Source organism: Pinus tabuliformis, chromosome 8 (assembly GCF_031772625.1).
Source record: "Pinus tabuliformis cultivar Carrire ecotype Pingquan chromosome 8, CPIR1, whole genome shotgun sequence".
Classification (NCBI taxonomy): domain Eukaryota; kingdom Viridiplantae; phylum Streptophyta; class Pinopsida; order Pinales; family Pinaceae; genus Pinus; species Pinus tabuliformis.
In genome coordinates this window covers 756,237,685-756,264,802 of record NC_142294.1, presented here as the reverse complement: position 1 = coordinate 756,264,802, position 27,118 = coordinate 756,237,685, and the positions used below count along the sequence as shown (strand labels likewise).

Here is a 27,118-nt window from a genome sequence, read left to right as displayed (position 1 = left end):
GGCGGATGTGTCCAGACTTCAGGGCCCTCAATAAGTTGACAGTCAAAGATAAATTTCCCATCCCGGTTGTTGATGATTTGTTGGATGAACTCAATGGGGCTCAATTCTTCACTAAGTTGGATCTTCGCTCAGGCTACCACCAAATTCGCATGAAGGAAGTTAACATTCCAAACACTGCTTTCAGAACTCATGAAGGCCATTATGAGTTCCTGGTCATGCCATTCGGTCTTTGTAATGCCCCATCTACTTTTCAGAGCCTTATGAACCACCTTCTCAAACCATATCTTAGGAAATTTGCCCTAGTCTTCTTCGATGACATCCTCATCTATAGTTGCACTTGGGCCGCACATCTTCAGCATGTAGATCTGCTCTTGCAACTGCTCCGCAAGCATAAATTATTTGTTAAGATGTCCAAATGTTCTTTTGGCATGGAAGAAGTTGAGTATTTGGGCCACATTGTGGGGCGTGAAGGTGTCAAGGTGGACCCCAAAAAGATCCAGGCAATGCAAGATTGGCCTCAACCTAAGACCTTGAAGAGCCTGAGAGGATTTTTGGGTCTCACAGGCTATTATCGCAAATTTGTCCGCAATTATGGCCGCATTGCGAAGCCCCTCACTCAACTCCTCAAGAAAAATTCATTCTTCTGGAATGATGATGCACAACAGGCATTTACAGCTCTCAAAAATGCCATGTGTTCCACTCCAGTCTTAGCACTACCTGATTTCACCAAATCTTTTGTCATTGAATGTGATGCTTCGGGTACGGGTATTGGGGCAGTCTTAATGCAGGAAGGTCAACCCTTGGCCTTCACAAGCCAACAACTAAGTGGGAGGAATCTGGGACAATCTACCTATGAGAAGGAAATGATGGCCATCTTACATGCAGTAGATACCTGGTGACCTTACTTACTGGGGCGACGTTTCCAAATCCGCACAGACCATCACAGTCTTAAATATTTTTTGGAGCAACGCCTATCCTCCCCACAACAAAATAAATGGCTCGCCAAAATGCTGGGATATGATTATGAGATCATTTACAAGAAAGGGCGCGAAAATAGTGTAGCAGATGCATTATCTCGCCAATTTGAGGAGGAAAGTACCCTACTCGCAATTTCCCTTCCCATTCCAGAATGGATTGAAGAGGCTCGCAGGGAATGGTTTTCACATCCCGGGCTCTCCCAACTCATTACTCAATTGCAGGCGGATCCAAATTCCACCAAGGGCTACTCGTGGCAGGATGAGATTCTTCGCTACAAGGACAGAGTTGTAATATCACCAACATCCACCCTCAAAAGCCGCATTTTGGCAGAATTGCACTCATCCCCCACTGCAGGACATTCAGGCTTTCAGAAGACATATGCTCGCACTAGAAGATCATTTTTTTGGACAGGCATGAAAAAGGACATCCTTACTTTTGTAGCGGAATGCGATGTCTGTCAACGCCACAAAGGGGAGACAGTCAAAGCACCAGGCACATTACAACCGTTGCCCATCCCAACATCTATATGGACGGAGGTTTCTATGGATTTCATTACAGGTCTTCCAAAGTCGGGAAACAAGTCAGTCATCATGGTGGTTGTGGACCGACTTTCTAAGTATGCTCATTTCTGCGCCCTACCCCACCCGTTTACACCGACTTTGGTCGCTCAATCTTTCATGGATCAGATCTTCAAATTGCATGGCATGCCCACTTCTATTGTGTCTGATCGTGACCCGATCTTCACCAGTAAATTTTGGTAGGAACTCTTCAGGCTACAAGGCACCCAACTAAAACTCAATACTTCCTATCATCCACAAACGAATGGTCAAACTGAGGCCGTCAACAAATGTCTGGAAACCTACCTTAGGTGTTTCACTTCAGAAAAGCAAAATCTATGGGTACAATGGTTGCCTCTAGCTGAATGGTGGTATAACACCAACTATCATGCCACCACCAAAGTGACTCCGTATGAAGCAATTTATGGTCAACTCCCTCCTTGCCCTACTTCTTATATCAAGGGATGCTCCAAGGTACAAGCAGTGGATCAACTCCTACAAAACCGCACAACCATGCTCGCCCAAATTAAAGAGAATCTTCATCAAGCTCAAAACCGCATGAAGCAACAGGTAGATCAGCATCGCTTAGAGCGTCAATTTCAAGAAGGGGATCAGGCATTTTTGAGGTTGCAACCATATAAGCAAACTTCACTCAAAGACAAGGGTTGTCATAAACTATCTCCAAAATTCTACGGACCATATCAAGTACTTCAGCGCATTGGAGAAGTGGCCTACAAGCTCGCTTTGCCACCCACTGCAAAAATCCATCCAGTTTTCCATGTCTCATGCCTCAATAAAGTGATTGGGAACAATTGCAGAATTCAAACCAGTCTACCTGAATTGGATGATGAAGGGTCAATCTGGCTCCAACTTGAACAGGTCCTAGACACACGAGAACGGCACCTGCGTGGCCGCATGATCAAGGAAGTCCTCGTCAAGTGGAAAGACACCTCTTTGGAAGATGCAACTTGGGAACCAGCCACTATTCTTCAGCAGTTTCTGTAGCTTCAGCCTTGAGGACAAGGCAATTCTTAAGGGGGAGGGCATGTTAGGGTCCCACCCTAACCCCCTTATTCATGTAGTAGGATCGAGTCATAGTTATAGTTAAGTAAGGAGTCAATAAAGCCCATATTAATAATCGTAAGTGGTTAACTCGCAATTAATGATGGGACCACAGTTAGTTGCAAATGGGCCATGGTATTAGATAGATGCTAGTAATAAGAACCATGGTATTGATCCATCGTATTGCATGTATGAGTCATATATAAAGGATAGAGACTCCCTGTGAGGAGCATCGTGTCTTATTTTGTAATCAAGCTCTGCTCTATTGGAGGTTGCCCCCTTGAAGAGGCAAGTGAACATTGCTTTTTGAATAATAAAATACTTGTTGTTGTTTCTCACTATTCTATGTTCTGGGTATATTTCTTCGCATATTTTGTAATCCGGTGTCGTCTTGCAGGTTAAGAGCATAACAAAAGGAAGGAATTGACTACGAGGAGACCTTCGCCTCGGTAGCCAGGTATACATCTATTAGGACCGTGATATCTCTTGCAGCTCAGATGGGGTGGGAGATTCATCAGATGGATGTCAAAATGGCTTTTCTGAACGGGGTAATAGAAGAAGAGGTATACATTGAACAACCAGAGGGCTTTGAGACACATGAGAAGAAAGCCTTGTATGGGTTGAAACAGGCACCTAGAGCATGGTATGGGCGAATCGATGGCTACTTGCAGAAGATGGGATTTGTTAAGAGTGATGCAGATCCGAATCTCTACTATCTGGTTATAGAGAATGAGATGCTAATCTTAGTATTGTATGTGGATGATCTCTTTCTGATAGGATCATCCAGGCTCATTGGGGACTGCAAGAAGAATCTAGCCACAAAATTTGAAATGAAGGATTTGGGACTAATGCATTACTTCTTAGGGTTGGAAGTTTGGCAGTAGAAGGGAGAGATCTTCCTTGGGCAAGGGAGGTATGCTATAGAAATCCTGAAAAGATTCAGGATGGAGGACTGTAGACCCATGGCTACTCCATTGATCACCAACTGGAAGAAGATTAATGCATCAGAAGACAAGGATGTTGATTGCACCCTATACAGGCAGCTCATAGGGTCCCTGATGTATCTGGTCAATACCAGGCCAGACATTTGCTACGTTGTCAACACCCTCAGTTAGTTCATGGTGGAATTGAAGAGGGCGCACTGTGCAGCAGCCAAACACGTTCTCAGGTATTTACGGGGAACAGTCGATTATGGACTCTTGTACACCAGGGGTAAGGATATCAGATTGGTTGGATTTACTGATGCAGATTGGGAACGAAGTTCAGTGGATCGGAAAAGTACAACTGGGTACTCTTTCAACATTGGATCATGAATGACTTCTTGGTACAGTAGGAAACAGAAGTCCGTGGCTCTGAGCTCATCTGAGGCATAATATATGGCGGCGAGCATAGCTTCGTGTGAGGCCGTATGCCTTAGAAAACTGCTTGTGAACCTATTCAAAAGGAAAATGGAGGCGACCAGGATCATGTGCGATAATCAGAGTTACATCAAGCTCTCTGAGAATCCAGTGTTTCACGATCGGTCAAAGCATATTGATATCCGGTGTCACTTTGTTAGAGGCAGTGTCCAACGAGGAGCTGTACAATTGAGCTACACTCCTTCATGAGAACAGGTGGCGGACATCCTCACCAAAGTGCTTGGAAGGACAAAGTTTGATTACTTCAGGGAAAGACGAGGATGATAAAGAACCTGTTTCAGTAGCAGAAATGGGGTGATAGCAACACGGATGCAGAGGGAGATGCCGTACAGATGCAACAGTGACAGTAGCAGAGCCATGGGCAACGGTACAGGATGCAGCAGTGCAGAGGATGTTGGGCAGGGAGGCTTAGCATCAGCACAAGGGCTGATGCCGGATGATCAGGGTGATACTCAGTGAGGAGTGTTACTAGAGCACAGTCTTCGCTAAGAGGGAGTGTTGATTTGGGGTAGCATCGGATGTATTCTAGCCACGAAAATTGGTGGAGATGCTAAAACACAAGAGATCCCCAAGACCCAGAAATGGTTTGGGCAAAATCTAACCAGTTTGGAAGATATTAAAATAATTAATATTTTTAATGATGCCCCTAAGTCTAAACTTAGGGAAAATAAAATATTAATGTGAATTAATATAAAATTGAGTTAGAAAGGTCCAAAAGTCATAGATCAAGCCAAATCTAATCTTAGCTGTTGATTAGGCACTTAATCTCAGCCGTTGATGGACCAACGAGAAAAGTATAAGAAGAGGCTTGAGGGTCAGTTGGAGAACATACTAAGGGAGACTAGTCAGTTTGATTTTTGAAGCGGCGTTAGCTGAGAAATTCGAACTAGTGGTCTGGAGAGCAGCGGGAGGCAACAAGTATGGAGCAGAGAGTCAGAATCAGAAACAGAAGGCCAACGTAGAGGCAAGAGAGGCAGACACAAGGCCTTTCAGGCAGATGCTGAGGCAGCAGGAGACTGCACAGTCACTAGAGGGCCTGCGTGGGTAACGCAGAGAGGCCCAGGGCTTGCGTAGACAAGTAGGGGTTGATGCGGAGTGTCTGGGAGCTACGTAGAGGTTAGTCGGGTTAATGCTGGGACTGTGAGAAGTGTTGGAGAATTTTTGTCTCTATTGGGTAAGCCAGTTTGGCACTCGGTTGTATTGAAGAATTGCTGAATAATAAAATCCTCCCTTGCTGCACTGATTTTCCCAGATTGGGTTTTTCCGGGGACTATTGTCCAAAATATCTGTGTCGATTCTTGTGCATGTGTTTGTTTCTGTATTATGGTGTGATATTTACAACATAATTTATTTTAATGTTTATTGAAGGAATTTCATAAATAACTTATTGAAAATAAGTAGGCAAAGTAAATAAGATGTTGTAGTGATAGAATTTTCACAAAAAGATACATATATATTTTATTTTTTGTTTTAACTTTGGAATCTTAGTATAAAAAAAATTATGTTAGAACTAGAGACTTTAAAATTATTGTCACATTCAATCAAATTTGTAACATTTACAGTCAATAATGTAACATTTGGTGAGTCTGGTAACAAGGGGTCTATGTTATTTTTTAATTAATGTTTCATCTTCTATATTAGGAGGGGCATATCTTTTGTTTTGACTCATAAAATTGACTACTGGTTGGCAATCTTTTGTCTCGGAAGCAACTCATGTTTTTTTATATTGTTATATCAGGGTTCTCAAGTCTAGTTGCTAGATAGCTATGCTAATAGTAATTCAATCCTATAATAATGTTAACTTGTTTGGCCTTTGAAAAAACATAGTTATCTAGGGGTTTGATCTCCGATAACGAGGTGGGTATTAACTGTGAATTGAACTCCTGCCCAACGATTGTTGTCAAATCGTCGATTTTTCCAATCTTCGAGCTTCAAAATCATGAGACTATTCATTATTTGATATACATATTCGACCTTCTAGTTATAATACGATAATTCTTGATGAAAGAACAGGTGCTTGGGCGCGTTAACAAATTAGTCGCTACCATATTGCCTGCGACCCAACATCCTTTATAGTTCCAAATTGAGTTCTAAGTCTTATAGTTGAACTTACTGTCACTGTTAAAATGCCAAAACCCATCGAAAATTAGAGAAAGGGAATTATTGAAGCCAAAGTGCTCGCAATTACGGAAGAACCGTGACACATGAACGTGACAATGGCATTGTTGATCCAAGGCGTCTCTAGATAGCTGGGCAACAAGAGAAGTGAAAGTGAACAAGGCAACAAGCAAACCCTGGTCTCCAAGTGTGGCAACGACAAGAGAGAGTGAACAAGTGAACACGAAACCACAAAAATTCTTGTGGACTTTTAACCTAATAATCCGAGTGGATCGTCGACTACTTTGCAAATCATCAAAATTGCTGAATCGCAGGTCAAACTTGCGTTGACCATGAGTCATACTCAGTGAATGGGAGTTTGACTCACGAAGACTTTGAATTTCTCGTTTGGCTACCGATCCATGTCGGAATTGCGAGTCCTCTGCAGTGATCGATGACTCCTGTTTCACTGGTTTGGGTGACATTGATCCATCATTGGAGTGGATTGGGCATAGACATCCAAGAATAACTCACATCCACAAAAGATTAGATTATGCCCAAGTAGCGAATAAAAAATCAAGTTGCACTCTTTTTAGAGAGGTTGAATTCACATTTGTGATGATGAAATAAGAAGTGAAGGGGAGTGTCTATATATATGAGCTTTCTACTACACACTTCACAAATAAAATGAGTAAAAGTCTTGAAGACAAGTTCACTTTTGAGTGTTATACAAGAAAGAGGTTACAAGCAAACCTCATATCTCAAAAAAAAGACAAATATGCCATAAGAAGCCCACATGTGTGGGAATAAATGCTCCAATAGTATGACATCACCCTCAAGTGATCTCAATAAGTCCTCCAATTGTGAGAGAAAGGCCAGTGAGTGCTCTGTACTCCAAGAAGTGACTCAAGGATCCTGTGCAGGTCATCGAAGTCTCTCCATGCCAACACGTCATGCCCAAAAGTACCCTACATCACACTCAGAAGAGGAAAAGGGGTGATATCGCATCAAATATCTCAAGCATTGGGGCTCCAAGGTGATGTACAAGCCCTCGTTGTCATCTCAAGGATGAACACCATTATCTAGGCTATGGATCAAGTGATGCCCATCAAACAGTGCCAAGGCTAGCTTGGGGCATCCTTGGTCCAATGGGCACATCATCAATATCACCAACACTAAGCATCATGGGATCAATGTTTTAGCATATGGGGGTCCCTCCGGGTGTTAAGCATCATGTGAACTTTGAAGTCCTCAAATATCCCAACGACATGCTCTAGGTAGGCAACACTGCACCATCGAAGTCAATCTCTCTCTCTCTCTACGCTAGATAGTACTACCCTTGCTACTCTACTGAGGAGCTGGGCAATTACTTCTAGAAGCCTATGTCATTGTGATGTGGACCTCCTAACAAAACCTCCTCAAGATCAAGTGTAAATCAATAATCATTAGGTAACTAAAATGATAGATGCATCATAGTGGAGCATACTTAAAGCTAGGGGCACAATCAATGCTCCACACAAAGATCACCTTCAAATATCTAATTAGATCAAGTCTTGCATAGGTGTTCCCTCCCTTATTCTTGGGATGACAAGATGGATAATCCTATTAGGTGTTTCCAACCCCCAAGGTGAAGTGATAGGTCCCTAGTCAACCCATCAATACATAGTTGCATGTGTAAATGGTGGCAATGGAGCGAGAAAGACTTTAGGGCTAGATGCATAGCCAAGTGACCAGCTAATTGTGGTCCAACATTCCAGGTGTATAGATGTAAGGAGAGAGAAATTGTGGAGGCATGAGATACCCTTTCCTCAACCTGCTTTTTCCACCCTTTTGGTGTGCCCTATACTTTTTTATGATAATGCTTTGATATGGGTGCATAACTCAATAGCTCAAGCTTACATTTGAGAGATTTAGCATTTATTATCCCTTAAGATGAGGTGGTTTATTACTCGTTGGGGTTGGACAATACAAGGGTTCCTTTTTATGTATGGAGCATCGAGTGATTTAGGAACCAAGTGATGGCTAATGAGGGAGGTAGAGCTCATGCTTGGTTTTTTTTCCACACACTAATTTTTGTCCTAGCCATCTTTTGCTTTGTTCCTTTTTCTTTTAGTGTGGCTTTCTTTGGCTTTATCTTCCTTTTAGCTACATCAACCTCTAGCACAATGTTTTCCAACACAAACCCTAGAATCAGGATGAGGGAGTGCTAATCCCCATGACCAATGACCACCTACTCGAAGAATGGATGTGAAATACAGGGAATGATGGAAAGTTGTAAGTATGGAATATCACAGGCACAGTACTTCAATCAAAGCCTCCCTAGTAGTGTCCTTCCTATAACCCTAAGACCTAAGAGGAGGTCCCGCTGGTTGAGGATCAAAGACTAACCACCTTGGTGAAGTAAAAGAACACGAATATAGTCAAGATCGACCAATCATCAGATTACCCTCATATTAGTATGCCCCAAAGAATAAGCAAAAGTACGTGATTACAAAATGCTAAAAATACATGTCGATGAATGACTCACCCTCCATAAAGGAGAAATGCCAAATGGGAGAAAAAATATAGCCAGAGCATATTTGTGAAGAGTCCATGGCATCATGTCAAGTGCCAATTAATAGGGCTGTTGGTTGGCTGGCTATCCAAGTAGGAGAAAAGTTTTCTCCTATGGGTTACCCACTTTTGGTGGGTAACATGTTGAGAAATCTAGGGCATGAATAATTAAAATATTTCTCTACTTGATAATTTCTTGTGATATACTTTTACTTCTTAGCTTATAGTCTTTTCTTGGTTATGTTATTATTGTGTTCTCTTCATCAAGACAATTACCAATATCTACAATGACAAGTGACACAGTATGTAGGCTTCTCAGCCAGGGACAAAACCTCTCACTTCTTGAGAGGAAAACCCGATCAAAATTATTCTTCTAGATCTTCAATTGATGAGTACCAAGACCATGACATAGACCCTTGACTCTAGTATCCTCCCAAGAACCTTGTCACTAACCTTGATGCTCTGCCTCTTCTCTTTCTCGACTTTCCTCTTGATCTTGAACTTTTCTCCTCGGCTCCTTCTAGAGAAACTCGGTCTCTATCCTTCACACTGCTCCTTCTTGGCTTCCCTAGAGAATCTCAATCTCTAGGCTTTCACTGGCCTCCTCTAGAGAAACTCGGTCTCTAGATCTTTATCTTGGTAACCCAGAAGAATCCTTTCTTTGCTGCCCCAGAAGAAAATTCTCCTTCGCTTGTCCAGAAGAAGCTTCTCCTCCGCGTACCCAAAAGAATACCTTCTTCGCTGCCCCAAAAGAATACCTCCTTCTCTGATCCAAAAGAAACCTTCTTCGCTGATCTAGAAGAACCCTTCTTCGCTGCCCCAGAAGAATCTGTTTCGCTGCCCCAAAAGAAACCTCCTTTGCACTTCCCTTCGTAGCCTTTTTCTTCGCACTTTTCTTGATCGAATGCAAGTCGAGTTGCTTGCCTCTAAGTGAGGCTGAGTGTGGTTATATATACACTTCATTACATGTTCTTTAGGCCGACATGATCACTTGAGGTTAGGCCGACTTCTTCTAGCAAGTTCTTCCATTGTTGTGGGCCAACTTGAAGAGGATAAGTGACAAGGTCTTGGAGGATACTTTACATAGACAATATTGGCCTTTTACAAAGTGTAACATGACTTCATTACATGACAATGACTCTATCGTTTTATGACTAGATGACAAATAATTCCTAAAGACTCTCAATGGGAGTCTTGACTCAAAAAGAAAATCTCTTGCTCATGAAACCCATGAAGCAAGTCAATATAATACTTTTATTTTTTTTCTTTACATTTCATTACATAAAATCATAATTACATCTCATTATGAAGACCGAACCTAGTTACACTTTTCAACATAAAAGTCCCTAACTAGTTGCCAAAATGATTTTGATTGTGAAATTTTTCCAAGGCAAGGATGTTACGAGAGCCATTGGGTAATACTAAGCTCATTTATAATGGTTGTTATGATGCTAGGGTTTCTATTATGTCATCCTCCTTCATATAGTCACCCTATTTTACCCATTTGGGTTTCCTTATGTTTCATCAGTTTGATTGGAAACCACACTTTATTTCATCTCTTTTTCTTCTTCATTTCAACCTTTTTGGGGAAATGTTACACGCACTTACAATATATGTTCAAATGATTGTACTTGTTACTATCCATCTGGCCATCTTTGGCCATTGGGGGAAAATAGTATTTTGTTTAAGTTAAATATTTGACATTTATGCAACATTTTAATCTTTATGTCTGTGTGTGCAATATCCTTGTTTTTGTTTGTTTTCTTCTTAATTGGAGCATGGGTACCAGGCATTTCCTTCGATCCCATTGGCATTATTTTAACATCATATATGTTGTACATGTCTCATGTAATGTTTTATAAACAAATCACTATTATGTTTGTATATTTCTATTATGTGTTTGTCAATGATGATAAAGCTAATTGCTCAATGTTAAATCAAGTTCATTAACAGGTTTTATTTCCAAAAGTTATTTTCAATATTTGGTAGTAAAATCTAACATGTTGTGATTTTGATTGATTTAGCGTTTGCATGAGGAGAACGAGAAGCTTTTTGAGCGGCTCACTGAGAAAAGTTCATCAGGAGGCCTACAAAAGGTTAATCTCTGGTCCATTATTTTAATGTTTCACAGCTCTTACTAACATGAGCCGTTTAAATATATGAATGCATCGATTTTTTTTTTTTTTTTATGTTACTTGAATTCAATTTTTATTTCATATCATTACATTGCATAACTTTTAACTTCAATTAACACTTTATTGCTCTTTTGGATATAACTTTGACATGTATGTTTTTAGGATGAGAAACGATTCTTTAATTTGATTATGGATGTTTTAGGACGAGAAACAACTCTTTAATTGATGAGAAACAACTCTTTAATTTGATTATTAAATTTTGGTTTCATTAAATACAAGATCAACTTGATTAGTACCTATTTCATGCATGTACGTCTTAAAATATTATGTACTTAATTGGCATTTAATTAGTGAAAATGATGAACTATGCTACTCTTTCTAATAGTTTTGATAACTGCATTCTGAAACATGATTTTGTATTATTTTGAGAATTTGATTTTCCTTTTGTATATGTAATAGGTTTTGTCTGTGAGACCAAAGTGAAATGTCTACACAATGTATTTCAATTTCAACATAAGGACTAACAAGTCCCTCCATGAATTTCATTACTAGTGGGTAATTCTGTAATGATTATTGACATTCTCTACCACACATAAAATATTGTTACATCAGGTGCAAGTGATCATGTAAGAATGTGTTACCACTCAAACTAGCATTCTTGCCAAGGTCCTTGCAAGCCACCAAGATGGCACACACAGGACAAGTGCCCTAATGTCACCTCAGTACAAGTCTCCACTCTTTAAACAATCTCCTATCTGAATGGCTATGGGAGGATTCCCTATGTGAGATGCTTGACCCAAAAATTTGTAGACTAGTACCTTAAATGGGGTCTTGGGTGAAGAAAAAAGTTAATTTTTTCTTATTTCGTTGATCTAGAAATGATATTTATACAGAAAAGTAATGCAGAATAGCAAGGAAAGTTTCTCTAAACTAGAGTTGTTAATCGTGTAAACAACTCAAAAGAGTAAACAATTAATATACTTACAAAATATCTATGTTTCTTTTGAAGTGTACCTTTGGTAAGGGTTCAGTGTTTTTCTGCTTACCATCGTGTGACTGTAGATCTGAAAAAATATAGAAAACACAAATAACATCAAAGAACATCCCTTTCAGGGCCACACAAAAGTGTATATACACTCTAGATTGAAAATCTGGGGGTGGGGAAAACTAGGACATCAATAATAAGTCAATTTGACCCTTCTTAAGCTTCAAATATGCAGCAAATCTATGTTTCCAACAAGTTGGTAACTTCTTTTAGAGGTCTAGAAGTCAAATCTCCATTGGGTGAAAACCGAAATTTTTATTCCAGCTTATAATATAACCTTGTAGTACTTGAAATAAGCTCAAATTGTCCAAAATTAATGATATATATTTGAGAAACAAATTTGGAATCTGCAAGGGTTTAGATCAATGTTCTCAGAATTGAATCAGTCATTGAACTAGTTGAACCCTCAAGATTTGGAGAAAACTAGTCAACCAAAAGATGCATAAACCATTTATACACAAATATGCAAAAGTTCTTATTTATATGGCAAGAATGCATATAACCAAAATAACACTTATTGCAATATATCTCTAAACCAAAAATACATAAACAAAGAGGCTTGAGATGGCCTTTGGCATTAAAAAAAATGCATGCTGCAATAAATACCCACATATCAGCAAAATCATTGCCTATGTTGGGATCCTAATCATCAATGTCATCTTTTAAGCATTAAAACAATATAAAAAAGCTTAACATGTCAAATCGAGATTAAGTGACGGTTACATTTTTACTATGGTCACGATAAAGAAGTTCAACAATCGATGCTACTAATATCAAGGTACATAGAGGGCCTGGTGCTCTTGATTAAATTCTAGTTCCAGACCATTGTACACAACATAATCCAATGAAAACGTTGCAAACCCTCCCCCCAATCCTAAAATCCTAAAAACTGTTAAGTCTACTGGATGTTGAGTGGGATCTGAAATTCTGCTTTCTCCATATGAGATCCAATGATGTTGGAACCGCTCTCAAACATCTTGAAACAATTGATATTAATGTTAAAAATTTAAGTGAAAATTACTTTAAGAATTTAACATTACCATTAATTACATAGCATTATTAGGGCCCTAGGGTTGAATGTGAGGTTGCCCCACTCATAAATTATTGTTTTTTCTACAAATATTTGCATTTCGAGGGTCCTTGGTCGCATTGTACAGAATCGACTGGTTTGGTGAAAAATAGCTAGTTCAGTACTGAATCGGCCTTTGTTGGTTTTGTACCACCAGTCATACCGGTTTGAGTATGAAAATGATCGAACTAGCTAGTTCCACAGTTTTCAATACCATTGGTTTAGAATCTTAGATTATGTATACATACTGGGAAATGACCCCCTATACCTTGATATTTGTTGGATCTGAAGTATGTATTGTTGTAAATCATCATAGATCTGTAAAACATACTCAATTTACCTCTTGAAATATGTACATTGGTTTAGATTATGTCTATGTTACCGGATCCGGCACTCCATGGTCTAGGATCCACGGATCCATGGATCTGATCCGGATCCGGATCCGCCTAGATCCGTCCAAGAACCAGCAACGTGGCGGATCACTGTTGGCCGGAAACGCATCCCTGAATTTGGAAACGGATCCTGCAAAATCGGAAACAGTTCCTGTGATATTTCCGGATTTCAAATTTTTTGCAGCGTGGTTTTTAGTTTGTAGACTTCAGTTTTAGGTTTTTATTTGGCTTTATGTCGATCATTGTCTTTTTCACTGTTTGTCGGCACACATTGACATTTTTATAGCAACAGAGAAGGACAGCGAGACAACACCAGTTTTCGTTTTGGCAGATGGATAGCATAAATTTGTCTGCTGGCTGTGGCATTTGTTGAAAAGATAGCGCCTGGAAAGACAACGCCCGGATAGCGAGCATGAGCACACTATTCACCAGGCAGCACACTATAGCGAGCATGAGCATTTGTCTGCCGCACACTATTCACCAGGCAGCGATCGCTCTTCATAGAGCGTTGAGCAACAACGATGCACAACAGACTCAGGACTATTCACCAGGCAACGACTAATTGTTTTAATTTTCTGAGGACGATTCACCAGGCAACAATTCACAGTTTGATAATTTTTTAATGTTAAATTAAATTTTTTAATCGGGTCTGAACTCATTCATTTTTAAATTTTTTTCATGTTAAATAAACATTGAATAGTAAACTGTCTCCGCTTTGGGTCTGGAACAGACCTCTTGTTCCCCATGTCCAATCCACAGAATAGTAAATACTGGTGGTTGTGGTCCCGACTCCCAATGGCGTTAGTTAATTAAAAATTTCGCGTCTAATTTTAAAGACTTCAACTCAGCGTCTAATTTTATCATTTTGATTTTTTTGTCTATTCTTCAAAGTTCACATTTGACTCTGTTTTTATTCTCAATGAGGGTTTTGGGCTGTCGAATGTTTTAGTGCATTTAGTGACCAAAATTTGGGATCTTTTGAAAACAAAATAAAATCCATTAGAATTCTGAAACAATGAAGATTAGATATTAAAATTTTAAAAATATTATTATATTTTTTGTATGGGATCTAGTCACATAAATTAATGTGGCTATTTAAATTTTAAAAAATATCTAGCCACATTGCAATATAAATATGTGGCTTTTTTATAAATATCTAGTCACATAAATTAATGTGGTTATTAAAATTTAAAAAATATTATTATATTTTTTGTACTTGACGTATCCTTGCCGTATCTGGATCCTGGATTTTCAAAAAACTAGAGAATCTGGATCCGGATCTGTATCCGAATCCTGGTAACTTAGGATTATGTATACATACTTGGAAATGACCCCCTATACCTTGAAATTTGTTGGATCTGAAGTATGTATTGTTGTAAATCAGCATAGATCTGTAAAACATACTCAATTTACCTCTTGAAATATGTACATTTTAAAGCCTAAATTAAGGTATATCTATCCCTTAGATAAGGTTTGAAATTATGGTTCAAAACCACTATTGATAGCATTGCCGATTTTTCAGTGATGTGTCGAAAAATCATGATTTTTTGGCTAGCCGATTTTTTTGGCTTGAAAAACTCTGATTTTTTCCTTAGGTTTTGTGTTTTTTTCTTCAATCGACTTTTGCTAATTTTTATTTTTTCCTATTTTGAAAAAATGAATATGTTTTGTGTTTTTTAATGTCTACCATGGTTTGTCGATTTTTGTCAATATTTTCGTCGATGTTTCCTAGAAGATGTTTTCTAATTCTTGACAATATTTTGCCGATACTGATGTTTTGAATACTGCAAAACCCCAAGGGTGAACTAGGTAATCTTGACATCAAAATTCTGTAAAGTGCAAGCCAGTAAATATTTTTATTTTTATTTTTATAAAATAGGAAAGTAAAAGCTTTGAATTTTTTAAAATATGATGGTTTTTGAAATATGCTTACGTTGGTGAATATTACCTTCCAAGTGTCAAGTTGTGAATGACAACCACTTTTTAGTTGCCTTTGCACTTTGGACAATGAGATGCGCTTGGAGTCAAGAAGGCTATATCACCCCCGCCTTTGTCTAAGATAGCTCCACAAATTCCCAAGTTCAAGTAGGAGTAACTTCTAGTGAAGTGTTTTTGATCTTTGGGTCGACTATTGTAATATCCCTTCCCGTAAAAATCTACTAAGTGCCTTCCTCAATTTTTGTAAATTATGGATGGGGAAATTTTGGATACAAACTTAGGAAAAGTGGGTGGACATTAATTAAATAAATGTTGTGTGGTAGTGGAGGCCCCAAACACTAGACAAAGGGGAGATTAATCACATAGTGGGATGTGCGGACCATCCCATGATGATATATGCACCCCTTGATGGATAAATTCGAATGGCTAAGGAGGCGGTTCGAATTGCTTGGTGAAGGGTGTGAAAATTCTTGAATCTAACACATCAGAAACCCCTACTGCAATATCTGGTTTACTATCTCCTCCTTGTTCTTTACATTAACAAGTTATTTAATAACATAAGCATCAAAGTAACATAATTGCAACCTTCACAGATATACAGATCAACCACTGAAATAAATTGAGACAACACAAGGGAAATCGTTATTTTTGGACAATCGTCCTCGGAAAAACCCAATTCGGGAAAACTAATGCAGCATATATGAGGGTTTTATTATTAAGCATATTTCTGAATACAACTAGGGTGCGAGAAATGGCTCACCCTTAAGAGAATATCCTTGGCAGTAGTACCTCTATCTGGAGATAGATATTCCGGCACGTCAACAATCGGATGAACAATCCCACGGTGACTTTGACTGTTCCTTGTGTTGGACAACAAAAGCTGCTCCAAGCACTCCTCTAGAACTGCGTCACCCTTCAGGAACTACGTCACCCTTACTCGCCTCTGCATCAGTTGATCAGCTCCCAATCTGCCCCACCAACACTCCCATCGCTGCCTTTGAAGCCCTCTTCGACTTCTGCGTTAGCCTCTACGGCTTCTACGTCAGCCTCTACGACCCTCTGCGTCCTCTGCGCTAGTCTCCATAGCCTTTGCATCAACCCTCGTAGGGTCTGCGCTGCCTCTTCCGGCACTTTGCTGGCTCTCTGATATGTATTCTTCAGCTCTGGATCGAAATCCCTTGTTGAACTGCCCCTCACTGCAATTGATCTCTAACTCGATTTCCTCAACAAACCCAGCGCCAGAAAATCGCCCCAAAAATCAAATTCTTGATCTCTCTTGGTGTATCTCCAACTGACCCTCAAGCCTCCTCTTATAATTTTCTTGTTGACATATCAACGGTCGAGATTAAGTCCCTAATCGATGGTTAAGATTAGATCTGGCTTGATCCATGTCTTTTGGACCATTCTAACACAGATTCATATTAATTCACATTAATATTCTAATTTCCCTAAGTTTAGACTTGGGACTCCATTAAAATATTAATTATTTTTATATCTCCTGAACTGCTAAGAATCTGCCCAAATCCTTTCTGGGTATTGGAGATCTCATGTGCCCCAACCTCTCCACCAAATTTTGTGGCTAGAGCACATACGATGCTACCCCAAATCAACACTCCCTCTTAGCAAGCACTGTGCTCTAGCAATACTTCTCTTTGAGTATTACTCTGATCATCTGACATTTGTTCCTGTGCTAATGCTAGGCCTGCTACCCACCAGTCTCTTCACTGCTGTATCCTGTACTACTGCCCATGGTTCTGTTACTGCCACTGCTGCATCTGTACGACAACTCTCTCTGCATTCGTGCTACTGCTGGTCCTTTCTCCCAGCACTGCATCCACATTGCAAGTCTGCACCTCCTCTCATCATGTTGCATCGTGCTGCCCACTGTTGCACTGCACTCAATTACTAAGAAGTAAGTAACTGATCTCCCAACTTTGACCTCTCTGTTGGGATAGAGACCCTCCTGATGCTGAAGCTCCCTCTGCTGCTGACAAGTGCTCTCTGTGCCATCCTGCACTGGTGCAACACTCTTGTGCTTCTCGCACTTCTGCAGCCTGATAGCCTCGCGCTGTCTTGGGACTCTTGCATTGTAGCCCTCTCTGCTGCTCCATCCACATCCATCTCTACCCGACTCAGCCAGTCCAGCTACTCGTCTTTGGGGCTCCCGTAGCAAGGTCTAATCCAAGAGGTTGGGTACCTCGAGGATCCTACCCCTCATCACCTGTAGTCTGCCTGACTACAGCTCAATGTCTCCCCACTTCCGCTCAAGTGGTGCGTGTGCACTCATGGCACAATCATCGTCTGTCAACACTTACTTCTTTGCCCTTGCTGGCACTGCCTTAGTCTCGGAAGACTCTCCCTTACTCTTCTTCCTTGGACACTGGGTCGCATGATGACACATCTCCCCACAGTGGAAGCACTTGATCTTGGAGAGATCCTTCTTCTTCCGCTTGTCTTGCTTTCCCTCAGATGCTAGGGCAACATCTTCCTCCTCCTGCTTGACTTTGATCCCCTTGCTGCTGCTACCCGTCTTTGACTGCCATCTGATCTCTTCCTGGCGAAGAGCCACCCACATCTCATCCCAAGGTGGAAGTGTCCCTCTACCCAATATACTCTGGACAAATACCTCCCAGTCTTCTGAGAGAGCATTCAGGGCTGCCCTCACCATCAATTCCTGATCCGGGGTGGCTTATATAGCAGTCAACTAATCTCGAATCTCATTCAGTCCTCTGAGGAAGGTGTCAATCGATTCTCCCTTCTTCATCTGATACAACCTTAACTGATTTTCTAGTAACACTCTTCTCTCCACAGAAGTATGTTGGTACAATTTCTTGAGGGCCTCCCACATCTCATATGCTGTTTCCTTCTCGGCAATGTAGTGCCATGACGCTCCTCTACTTCCCTCCTGGAAGTTCTCTGTTTGACTCCTCTGAGTCTCTACTCCCTGTTTAGAAGTTCTCTTCTGGACTCCCTCTGAGTCTTGATTTCTCTTCTGGAAATCCTTCTGCCACTTGTCGAGATGCCCCCTACTCTGATCGTCTTGTGCAACTGCACTGTTGATCTAGGTTCCTCGACTAGAAACCCTCGGTAACAACTCCTCTTGCCCTGCTTTGTCAGGTACTGTTTTGACTACAGTACCTCACCAACTCCACTCCGCAATATTTCTGCAGCCTTCTAGACTCTAGCAACTGCCTCTTTGTGAACTGCGTCAGCCCCTCTTTGCGTCACGTTGGCTCTGGGTCACCCCAGATGGGTCTGCATTAGCCCTTTGGCCCTTTGCATTAGCAATGCTAGCCTCTCTGAGGCTCTGCGCAATTCTCGGCTTCTTCTGCGTGGCTTTGGCTGGCTTTGCATCACACTTCTTGGCTTATGCGCTGCTAGAAACAACTTCTGTCACCTCGGGACAGCTGTTTCCTGCTGCTATTGCTCTGCTCGGCTGATGTCTTTTAGTCCTCTTGTGATTTGCAATCACCCTCTGATACCATGTTGAAGTTTCTAAGTTTACTTAGTTTAAAAACCCTTCATGGTCTTTTTTTGATTTATTCCTACCTACTTGTTATTTTTCTTTAACAAGTTATTTACAAAGTAAATACTGAAAATAAACACCAGTTCATGCTCAACATATTACATATCAACAACTAAAAGAAACAAGAACAAACACACCACATGACACCATTATTTTTGGACCAATGTCCCTGGAAAAACCCAATGCAGGAAAACCAGTGTAGCTATCTGAGGGTTTTCTTATTAAGCAATATCAGAGTACAATCCGAGTGCCGAAACTGGCTTACCCAACAGAGAATTTTCTTATCAGCTATACCTGACAGTTTGAGAGAAATCTCCTGGCTGAAACCTCGGAAAATCCTTCTGACAGCTCCTCAGCACAAAATTGCTTTGCAACTGTAACTTCTGCTCAATCTGGACTGCGTCAGCCCCTCTCTATCTCATGCTAGCCCTGCATCAGCCTTTCTTGGCCTGTGTCAGCCCCAGGAGGCCTTGCGTCAGCTTTTTGGGCCTCTGTGTTAGACACGCTGGCCTCTCTGGTGCTTTGCGCAACACTTGGCTGCCTCTGCATGGCCCTGCGTGAGCCCTTGCTGGCTCTACGTCACTCTTCTTCGCTGCTACGCTGCTCTCCCGACACAATCTCTGCCTTCTCTGTTTCTCTGTACTCAATGCCCCTCCGCTGCTCTCCCGATCATTGATTCTATCTCTCTTAGCAAACTCCGCTCTAGAGAATAGAATGACTGATCACTCTAGTGTGTTCTCCAAGTGACCCTCAAGCCTCCTCTTATACTTTTTCTGTTGACATCTCAACGACCGAGATTAAGTCCCTAATCAATGGCTAATATTAGATCTGGGTTGATCCATGTCTTTTGGACCATTCTAACATAGATTCATATTAATACACATTAATATTTTATTTTCCCTAAGTTTAGACTTAGGGACTTCATTAAAAATATTAATTATTTTAATATCTCCTTATCTATTTAGAATCTGCCCAAACCATTTCTGGGTATTGGAGATCTCATGTGTCCCAACCTTTCCACCAAATTTCGTGGCTGAAGCACATCCGATGCTACCCCAAATCAACAACATCCAATATACATGTCCAGGCTCTATCTAACTTAGGGCACATGCTGCAAAGCAAGGATCTATCTAGCTGCGTGCTAATCATTGGATCCATCAAATCTATATCTAAATAGGAGTCTCTCAACTACTTCAGTGTAATCTATCATGCCAAGTTTTTGAGAACGTACTTTTCTTAATAAGGAAGTCCTCCTCATCTCTTTGTTACACTTATAATCTGAAAAAGTTGACCACCTGGGCTCAGAGGCCGACTCCCTCTGGTACATACCTTCAACCTTTAAGCGAGGTTGGTGCCTGAATCATATCAAATATCAAATACATACCTTCAACCTTGAAGAGAGGTTGGTGCCTACATCATATGTCCATCAATCCAAGTATAGCTAGCCCAGAGGTCTTGTTTCAATCTGCAAAACATGAGTCTCCTACTCATTCACCTCAAAGTCCCGAGGTAGCTCTAAGTATGTTTCTTCAAAATTTTTCATAGAGGAAGCCAATTTCACATATATCTTATAAGAGTACATTTGGCAACAGGTGCTAGGATCATATGACAGTCTTCTCCCTCTGAGAGCATGTTCCTTATCATTCTTGAACTTAGCATCGCAGAAGCATCTGACACTACTACATCTTGTCATCTAGAATGGTCCTTGCATGAAGGACACATTTCTCTCATCATCTATTATGAATAAAATATAAATATAATAATAATAAGGAATAGTTAATTAAATAGTAATTAGTTAATCAAGAGGCATGTCCCTAAGGATAGACCATTTATGAAAGGGCACCTGCCATGGGTATATAAAGCAGACCCTCATTTGTAACTCAATCATCTCACTTGTATTCAAATATTCTTCTATGATATGTTATTGTCCTATCGTGGATGTTTATACATTTCAAATCTTCTGAAGTAGTCTGCTGCGTTTACGAACCTTGTTCGTTACATCATCTCATCAGACTGTTGCATTCAACTTGACAGTCTACTCCCTTTGAATAGGAAGCCTTTTTAGTTATAATCGTTTGCCTAGAAGACTGTAATCCATCTTTCAAGATCTGAGCTCTTGTCCATTTCAAGTGCGACTCTAATCATGGGATGTTTCTACATCCTCCTCAATCTCGATCTTAAGGGCTAGGTCCTTACATCCATCTGATGTGTTTATATACCCCAGAACAAGAGCAAGAGAAATAATGCAAAGCAAATAAACATAATGAAACTGTACTTGATAATAAGGCAGGATTGTCTTTCTTCTCTAAATATGAGAGCGACTTCTTCACTTTTCTGCACCAACTCCGTCTTCGGGCTACCTGTTCCTACATTGCTCTACATTTTGATGGCCCTTGAGATGGATTTGCTTTCCTTGATCACATTCTCAATCAAGAAACTAGGGAAAGAAGCATTTAATTAGCCAATCACTCTTGCAGGAAGAATAAACAAAAATAAAATTATACAAGAATAGTGTCATAAAGAAATAACATAAGTCTTGAAAGTACTTATCTTTAACGAGGATTGTCGAAAGCTATAAGATCCCTCTTGATCTTGCCTCCATGATTCACCATATGTCAATGTCGTCTTCACCTTTATTTTCATTTTTGATCCTTCCAAGCCTGGTTAACAATGTACAAGATGATCATCGGATTTGCATCATACCATCTCATATTGGGAGACTAACCCATCTAGGGTTACACTGACTCTGTCATAGGTACGAAAATAACTCGTTGGCTTCTTACTGACGATATCATATCATAAATAAATTATGAATCGCACTAGGGTTCCAATGTTGTAGAACTCGAGCCTTCTCCATATTGAAGGCCACTTCGAGGGTTTCTCTCCCAACCCTAACCTTCATTTGTAAGACCAAAGTCTTCCTAGGGTTTCCTTCAAACCCTAGCATTCTTTTGGGTCTCCCACATCTTCATCTCTTTCACTCTGCTTGAACATGAAATCCATCATAGGTGTCTACACAGGGGTGATCTTAATGACTTTTCTTCAACCCAACTCTGATAGCATGTTAATTTTCAAGGCTAGATTGTTCACTATTGTATAATTGAAATTATAAACTTTTTCAACATTTTCACATTACATTCACCCCATAACATCAAATTATCATTAGCAATTATGTAGAGAGAACAATTATTAGAATAATGCTATTTTAGTGTTTAATGCTCATTCGGATAAAATCGTCTGTGATTTTATTAGCAATTTCTTAGAAGAAACTAGCTATTTCTATTTCTTAATAGAAACTTGTTGTTTCTATTTCTGTAAATACATTTGTATTATTTATTGAGCTTCATTGCTCATTGTAAATCAATTCAATTCATTCATTGATTATGGTATCAGAGCTCAGGTATTGTTTCGAAATAATTTTTCACTGTTCGAAAAATTTCGTGTTCCATTTCGAAATTGCTTTTGGAGTCTGAATTTTTTTCATTGGCATTGTGTTTTATCCTTCTTTGGGTGTCGTGGTTCACTATTGCAGGATTCTGACGAATAAGCACCACGTAGCTGCCTTTGTTCTCTGCAGAATCCAGTTCCGCGTAATATTTTGGTGGTTCAGGCATGGGGGAAGTCGTTGTGACTTATATCATCGGATCCACACACTTAGATTTTGGTAGCGAAGAGATCAGTGACGCGGGTGTCGAGAGGTCGTGCGTTCGAGCTGCCTGAGGGAATATTGATATCATCATTCACTGTTGTTTGCCGCTGGGCTTTAAAATCTCAACGTGATTGATTCTGATACTTGGCTGTGAATCCCGCAGTGTTAGATACGGGTAGTATCAAAACTGTTGGTCTTCGTTTCAGCTGTGGACCGGCAGCGTGAGAGCTCTGCTCTTCGATATCCCGTGTATTAGCCAGACATCCTGGTTTTTGAATCCGGCAATGCGAGTGCGACTCTGGATTTTCTTCTTCCGAGATTAATTAGTGTACACTGATTTTCACGAAATTTTTTTTCCCTTCAAATTGCCGCTTGGGAGCTTCAGTCTGCAGAGGATCAATCCACGTGTAACAGAGGAGCTTCAGTCTGTTGAGAAATCCCACAAATTTGTCAAGCTTCCACGCCATAATAGTAAGGCCGAGTTTCCTTCCTCAATCCTGCTGGCCGAGTTCTCTTTCCGACTGGACAATTCCTTTGCTAGCAGAAGGACAAATTAACTGCTGTTTTGGAGCTAAGTTGTCACTATCATTGTTGAGCTGAGTTATAGTGCTGAAAAGGGCCGAGTTTCTTATCAGGACAGAATTCAAGGTTTCTTGGTTTGCTGAGCAAGTTTGTGGCTGAATCTAGGACAAAGCTGCCTCTGTCCCTGACTGTGTGTAACCATCTCTGCTGCTGTGCATGGAGTATACTACGGAGACTGAGTTCTAAAACTATCTGTGGGTAGCGTATTTCTCTTCCAGTCATCCCTCAGTCCTATTTTGTTGGTTTGGCATTCTCTACAACTATATCTTGTATATTGTAAAAGGGAAGGACGAGTTTCTTTACTCCAGCACTTGTATGACTTGCTGAAGAAAATTCTGGGCATTATATCAAACTTATAGACTGATATTTGTGGCTCGTTTTTCTTCGACCAAGGTATTTTACCGTTTTCATTTGTCGATTTTTTTTTCCAATTACAGATTTGATGTGGGTTTTATGATATCTCAACTGGGTAGTCGTCAGAATTTTTTGGGTGCATTGTTTTCCGTGCCTTGATTTTCGAGTCAGCAGATTCGAACCTTATTTCCAGCACCTGTCAGTTTTTGTCTGGATCAGCCGGCATCTGTATTAAAATCCGTGCTAGACTCCTTTGTTGTTTTCTGTGTCTTGGGAAACGTGCAGATGGCCTCACTAACCAATCTGATGTTGGAAGGCAATCAACGTTTTAATGGCAACAATTATAACATCTGGAAATAGAGAATGTTGACCATTTTTGAATATAGGCGTCTTGACCAGCTCGTTCTGGGCAAAGAACTTAGTCCTGGTACACCTGGTGCAGATCAAGATAAGTTTGATGATCGAAATCGAGAGGCTGTTATGCTTCTCAAACTCTTTGTGACTAATGATCAGTTACCGCAGATTCCTTCCGGCAAGACAGCGACCGAAATCTGGCAACACTTGAAGGAATTGCACGAGACATCCGACAAGAGCAGAGCTTTCTTTCTTAAGAATCAGTTGTTCTCCATCATGATGGACGAACATTTGTCTTTACAGGAACATCTTAACAAGATTAAAGACATTCGAGATCAGCTCGAAGCCATTGGTCAGACCATGGAGGAAGAAGATATGGTAGTCATCACTCTAAAAAGTCTGCCAAAACCTTATGAGCACTTCATAGAAACACTCAACATTACCTCCACTAACGTTGATCTGAAGTTTCCGGAGTTATGCACCAAACTCATGCAGCAAGAACGTTGGAAACAACAGTTTGGTAGTGGTGTTTCATTAGCGTCCTCAGAAAATGCTTTTGCTACCAAATATCGGTCCTCTCAGTGCTTTTAGCAGAAAGGTTCTTCTCAGCCTTCTGATCCTGCTAGTAAGAAAAATGTGCAATGTAATTACTGTCACAAGTTCGGCCACATGAAGAAAGATTGCCGATAGAGGATTGCTTCTGAATAGAAGAAACAGGGAGGGTCTCATCAAATAGCAAATATTGCAGAAAACTCCGAGCAGACAAAATCTGCGTTTTATGCCTTTATGGCTAAGAGGTCCTCAGATCATGTCCCGTCTTCTGCTTGGTACATTGACTCTGGTGCATCACGTCATTTCTCTCACAGACGTGATTGGTTTATTGACTTCTCATCTTTCAGTGATTCCATAGTATTCGGTGGAGGTGAGGAGTACACAGTGGTTGGCAGAGGTACCGTTCAGATCCAGTCTGGTGGGTGCACACTCATCTTCCTGAATGTCTACTATGTTCCTGGTTTGGAAATTAATTTGTTGTCTGTCAACTAGATTATGAGGAACTCTCCTCAGCTCGATGTGGTGTTCAGTGCACACAAGTGCTCCATTATTGACAGGGACACTCGTTTTACGGTTGCTGTTAGCCTAGAAGATCATGGCCTATACAGGGTTCTTGACACTGGTGATTCTCCAGAAGTGGCTCTAGCAGCTCGTGTTTCTCCCATCAGCACTCTGTGGCATCAGAGATATGGGCATCTAAACATTCAGTATCTCTTTCAGCTATCCCGGGAGGGACTTGTGTCAGGGTTACCTGATATTCAGACTCAGCAGTTGGGAGTGTGTGGCGCCTGTCAAGCTGGCAAGAAACATCTGTCTTCATTCAAGGATGGAGAATCTTGGCGCGCATCTAAGGTACTCTAGTTAATTCACGCTGATATTTGTGGCCCTATGAATACATTTTCTATTACTGGTTGCAAATATTTTTTGCTTATTGTAGATGATTTTAGGAGAAAGATGTGGGTGTACTTTCTAAAACATAAATCTGATGTATTTATTATCTTTCAGAAGTTTAAATCCTTAGTTGAAAAAGAGTTTGGCTGTAATATCATAACTCTTAGGACAAATAATGGGGGGGAATTTTGTTCTTCTGCTTTCTCCAACTTCTGTGATACTCATGGCATCAAACGCTAGTTAACTACACCCTACACTCCTCAGCAGAACAATGTTGTCGAATGTCGCAACCGTACGGTTGTTGAAATGGCTCATTCCATGTTACAACACAGGAGTGTTCCGAACAAATTTTGGGTTGAAGCAGTGTTTACTACTGTTTATCTTCTTAACCGATCACCTACTCAGGCTGTTAAGGGGAAGACTCCAGAAGAGGTTTGGTCTGGCCGTAAGCTCAAGATTAGTCACCTCAAAGTATTTGGCTTGGTTGCATATGTTTGGATTCCAGCTGCTAAGCGCTCTAAGTTGGATTCCAAAAGCTAGAAACTCATGATGATAGGGTACAATGATCACCACAAGGCATATATGCTGATAGATATAGACACTGGTCGTCTTAGCTTCAGTCAGGACGTAGTATTTGATGAAGACGGAGGATTCTTTCAGTCTCCTCCTTCTGAGCAGTGCTCTAAGGATCAATCTCACATTGTTCTTCTTCCGTTAGGTCCACTTGATGGGAGGGATGATGCAGCATCAGTATTTGATGATGCACTACCTGAGCTTCCTCCGGAAAATAATCCTCCTCTTGCTGCGCCTATTGTTCTTGAGCCTCCTCTACCTACTCCTGATATTGATTCTTCTACTCTCTTGCCTAAATGGTGGGCTAAAACTATTGGTGATCTCCGGGATAATGAGCTTCTTGAAGGTAGAACATCCAGAAATAAGAGCAAACAACAACCTACAGTCAATTTTGCTCTTATGGCTAACCTACATAGTATTTTTGAGCCTCAAAGCTATTCATAGGCTAAGGGTATAGCTGAGTGGGAATAGGTTATGGAAGATGAATTCCAGAGTCTTCAGAAGAATCACACTTGGACCCTTTCTGATCTTCCTACAGGGAAGAAGCCCATTCGCTGCAAATGGGTGTATAAAGTGAAATACAAAGCTGACGGAACCCTAGACAAGTATAAGGCTCGCCTTGTTGCTCGAGGGTTCTCACAGAAGGAAGGCATAGACTATGAGGAGACCTTTGCTCCTACAACCAAGATGAGTACCATATGGCTCGTCCTTGCCTTCGCAGCTTAGTTCAGTGGGAAAGTCCATTAGATGGATGTAAAGAGTGCTTTTCTGAATGGTGACTTACAGGAAGAAGTCTACATGACGTAGCCTCCAGGATTCAAGGTTGTCGGTCAAGAACAAAAAGTTTGTAGATTAGTCAAAGCACTCTATGGTCTGAAACAAGCTCCTCGGGCTTGGTACATGAAAATTGATAAGTACCTAACAGATCATGGCTTTCAGCGGAGTCCATCTGATGCAAACCTGTATATCAAGCATACTGGTGATGATATTCTGTTTGTGGTTGTCTATGTGGATGACCTTATCATTACTGGCAGTTCAGCGCATTTGATCCATGGGATCAAATAGGAGTTGTGCAACACTTTTGATATGACAGATTTGGGACTTCTTCATTACTATTTGGGAGTTGAAGTCTGGCAGACTAAGAACAACATCTTTCTCTCTCAGTCCAAGTATGCCACCAATCTTGTGGACAGGTTCAGAATGCAGGATTGCAAACCTGCCACGACTCCTATGGAACCAGGGCTCAAACTTTCAGCGCAGTCATCCTCACCACTTGTGGATGAAACATTATTCAGGCAATTAGTGGGCAGCCTCATCTACCTTACTGCCACTAGCCCTGACATCAGTTTTGCGGTGAGCTACATTTCACGCTTCATGTCAGCGCCTAAGGCTG

At 40.7% G+C, this 27,118-nt stretch overlaps 1 protein-coding gene across 1 annotated transcript in view; it reads left to right on the top strand.

Annotated features, from left to right (window-relative positions):
* LOC149237796 (kinesin-like protein KIN-14L) overlaps nucleotides 1-27,118 on the top strand; it is a 422,935-nt gene that overhangs the window by 217,282 nt on the left and 178,535 nt on the right. The window contains exon 14 of the mRNA XM_089372799.1: nucleotides 10,690-10,761. Within this exon, the coding sequence (XP_089228925.1) occupies nucleotides 10,690-10,761 (72 nt within the window). The remainder of the gene's footprint in view (nucleotides 1-10,689; nucleotides 10,762-27,118) is intronic.